This window comes from Octodon degus, unplaced genomic scaffold (assembly GCF_000260255.1).
Source record: "Octodon degus isolate 3935 unplaced genomic scaffold, OctDeg1.0 scaffold00279, whole genome shotgun sequence".
NCBI lineage: Eukaryota > Metazoa > Chordata > Mammalia > Rodentia > Octodontidae > Octodon > Octodon degus.
In genome coordinates, this window is record NW_004524855.1 from 2,125,912 (window position 1) to 2,128,973 (window position 3,062).

Below are 3,062 nucleotides of genomic sequence, written 5' to 3' on the forward strand. Positions count from 1 at the left end.
CCTTGCCCCTCTGCTCTGTACCCCTCCTTATTTACAAGCACTTTGTCTCCACTTTCCCTTCCTCTCTGTTTTCCCTTCCTTCCTTTCCTCTTCCCCCTTCCTAGTGCTTTCCCTTCGAGTGTTTCCAAACAGCCCGAATGCTCAGCACCTGATGAATGCATGAAGACGGGAGACACATGCATGCAGAGAGCTACTGAGAGCTACTTAGTCATAAGGAAAAATGAACAAGGCCTTTCCAGGTAAGGGGACGCACGGGGGGGGGGGGCTTATTCTTAAGTGAAATAAATTGCACACATGTGCATAAGTACTGCATCTTTTCTGTAGTGTGAGAAACCAAAAGCGTAAACAGGAACGAAAATATGTAATAGCTATGTAAACCCCCTGAGGCTGGAGACTGCCAGTGTCCGCCCGTCCTTCCCGAGCAGCAGCCCTTGCCTCTTGTGATTGTCCTCCCAACCTGCTGCCTTCACATTTTCCTCCTTGGACACAGTTGAGGGCATTGGCTCACGTCTCCCCCAGAACACAGCACAACCAAACCCCACAGACTCGAGTCCCGTCTGGACAGCGGTGTGGCACTGAAGGTGGCTTACATTCTCCTGTACATGTTAGTTTAAAATTTTTATTGTAATTATTTTACTGGTATAGGTTTGTGGCCAGCACTAAATGCAGCCATCGTGAGGAATCGCAGCTCTCCTCCTCCCCCTCCCTCCGGCTCTCCCTCTCCCCACTGCCCTCTCCCGCCTCAGGCCCTTCCTCATCCAGCGTGTGAATGCTGCGAGACGTCCTTACATACATTGTCAGGGAAGTGAGACAAGAAGAGAAAGTTACGTTTTCAGTACAAATACAATTTCCGTTTTGGTCGTGTGGGCTGACTTGGTTAAGCAGCCTGCAGATCTGGAGGCCCAGCAGGGTCAGGCTTTGGGGCTCAGGCCTGTTTCGGCTCTACGGATGTGTGGGAGGTCTGTCGCAGTGCAGGGGCTGGGGCGCACGGCGGTCTCCACCTCCCCTCCACCCACCGGCCTGGCTTCCTGAGGGGATGGTCGGGCCAGCCGGGACTCTGCAGGGAGCCGGCCCCAGAGCGCGTGGAGGCTGTGCCAGGGCTCGGCTGCCCTGGGGCTGCCCTCGCGCCACGCCGCTCCCGACAGCCCCACAACCCACAGTCGTGTGCTCTCAAGCCAAGGTGGGGCGGCCTGTACACCTCTCGCCACCAATAAGACAAGGGAAGCGGTGCCTTGGCGCCTTCACTGGTGACCCAAGTGGCCCTTGGCGCCATCACTGGTGACCCAGTCCTTCCTACCATGAGCAGCAACATAGAAGTGCGGCTGCGGCTCCAGGCTGCACTGGGGTTGTCGTGGCTTGGGGTTTTGCAAGGGACAGTGCAGCCCAACACAACATAGGACACACAGTTTATGGAATTATTTTCTAATGGTCACTCAAAGAATCATACAAAGACAGTGCAGGAAACCTGTCCACACACCAAAGACCAAAGACTCTGGCTGGGGGCCTAGATCCTAATATCCTGCATGAGTCCAGCTGAAGACCTAGAGCTCGTAACTCTGCCTCCCACAAGTCTACCTGGAGGCCTAGAGCCCAGGGCGATGTCTCCTTCAGGCCTGGTTCATCTGGATCTACTTTGGGAAGGCCCAAAGGTCAGCGGTGGGAGCTAGGAATTCTGCGCCAGCAGGAAGAAGGACCTGTGCCAGCAGGCTGGGCAGTCTGCACTGGGGCCAGGTAGCGATGTCAGGGTAAGCACCAGAGCTCCCCCAAAAGTACCACAGCTGTCCTCAGCAGCAGTGAGGTCCTGAGCTCCTCTGAGGATGTGGAAAGCTGACACCCATCAGGAAAGTCAATGGGACAAGCTTCTCCAGGAGATTTAGCTGTGCACCACCTTCCCCTCTGGGCCTGGGAAGCGATGCTCAAGGTGAGGACCAGAGATCCCCCAGGTGAACTAGAGCCATTCTTAGCGACAATGAGGTCCTGGTCTCCTCTGACGAGAACAGCCAGGTTCATCAGGAAAGCCAGCATGCCAAGGTCACCCAGCAGAACAGCCCAGGAGAACCAGCAGCTTCCAACAGCTCCTACAGCTTCTCCGAACAGCTTCCCTCCCACCTCCCAGCAGCTTCTCCAGTTCTGCCTCCTGTGTGGTGGCAACAGCCCTCCAGTGGGCCTCCTGCGCCCAGCACCATGGTGGTTCAATTCAGTTGACCACCAGCTGGCATCCACCCCAGCGGGGGACGAAGGGTGCAGGGGAAAGGAAAGGCAGAACAACTTCCTGCCCGAAAGTCATTGCCCTGCAACATCTCTGTAGACAGACAAAGGACTTCTCTGCCCTCCAGGAAGATGGGAGACTGGAGAGGACTCACCCCCAGGACTTTCGGCTCTCCACGCAGGAAGTCAAACAAAGAGCTGTGAGGCGTGTAGGGAAGGCCCGCCAACACGTGCGCATTTGGGTGGATGGTGGCGATGCGGGTCCCTCTCTCCTCCTGGGGTGCTGACTGCATGACTTGGTGTCGGAGCTCTATTAAGAGAAGGAGGGAGGTGGCACTGCAGGCAAAACCATGATCTGTCTCTCCCAGTGTCACATGGAGCCCTTTGCAATGCCCCTAGTGATGTCTCCCCAGCGCCAGAACCCAGAACCTCAGCCGCTGAGTCACAGAACCCAGGGGTTCTAGAGCACTGCAAGCCTCCTGTCCCCAGAGAAGGAAGTCACGCAGAGGGCCGCAAGCCTTGTGCCTGCGAAGCTGCCGCAGTCTGCCCGGCCACCTTCCTTCACAATGCAGCAATGTTAATAGCGAGCCGAGGCGACCTCGCCATCTTCACTTAGCAGAATCATTTTCTTTTTCCAGATTCAACAAACGTTTACTGAGTCCCTTACACAGTTCCGAGTCTTTTACTTTATATTTTGACACATTTTATATCATTTAGTCTTTAACAGCAACCCTCTAAGCAATTATCTGCATTTTACAGATGCGAAAAAAATCACTAAGAGGTTCACTGATTTGCTCAAGTATACCGCACAGCTTGCTCAGAGCTTGATTTGCTCAAGTATACCGCACAGCTTG

General features: G+C 54.9%; 1 protein-coding gene across 2 annotated transcripts in view; it reads right to left on the reverse strand.

The window, feature by feature from the left end:
* Positions 1-2,608, reverse strand: part of Ms4a14 (membrane spanning 4-domains A14) — a 15,475-nt gene extending 12,867 nt beyond the window's left edge. For both annotated transcript variants that reach the window (XM_023707039.1, XM_023707038.1), the window contains exon 1: positions 2,364-2,608. In XM_023707039.1, the coding sequence (XP_023562807.1) occupies positions 2,364-2,501 (138 nt within the window). In that variant the 5' untranslated portion in view covers positions 2,502-2,608. The remainder of the gene's footprint in view (positions 1-2,363) is intronic.
* Positions 2,609-3,062: the final 454 nt, after the last annotated feature.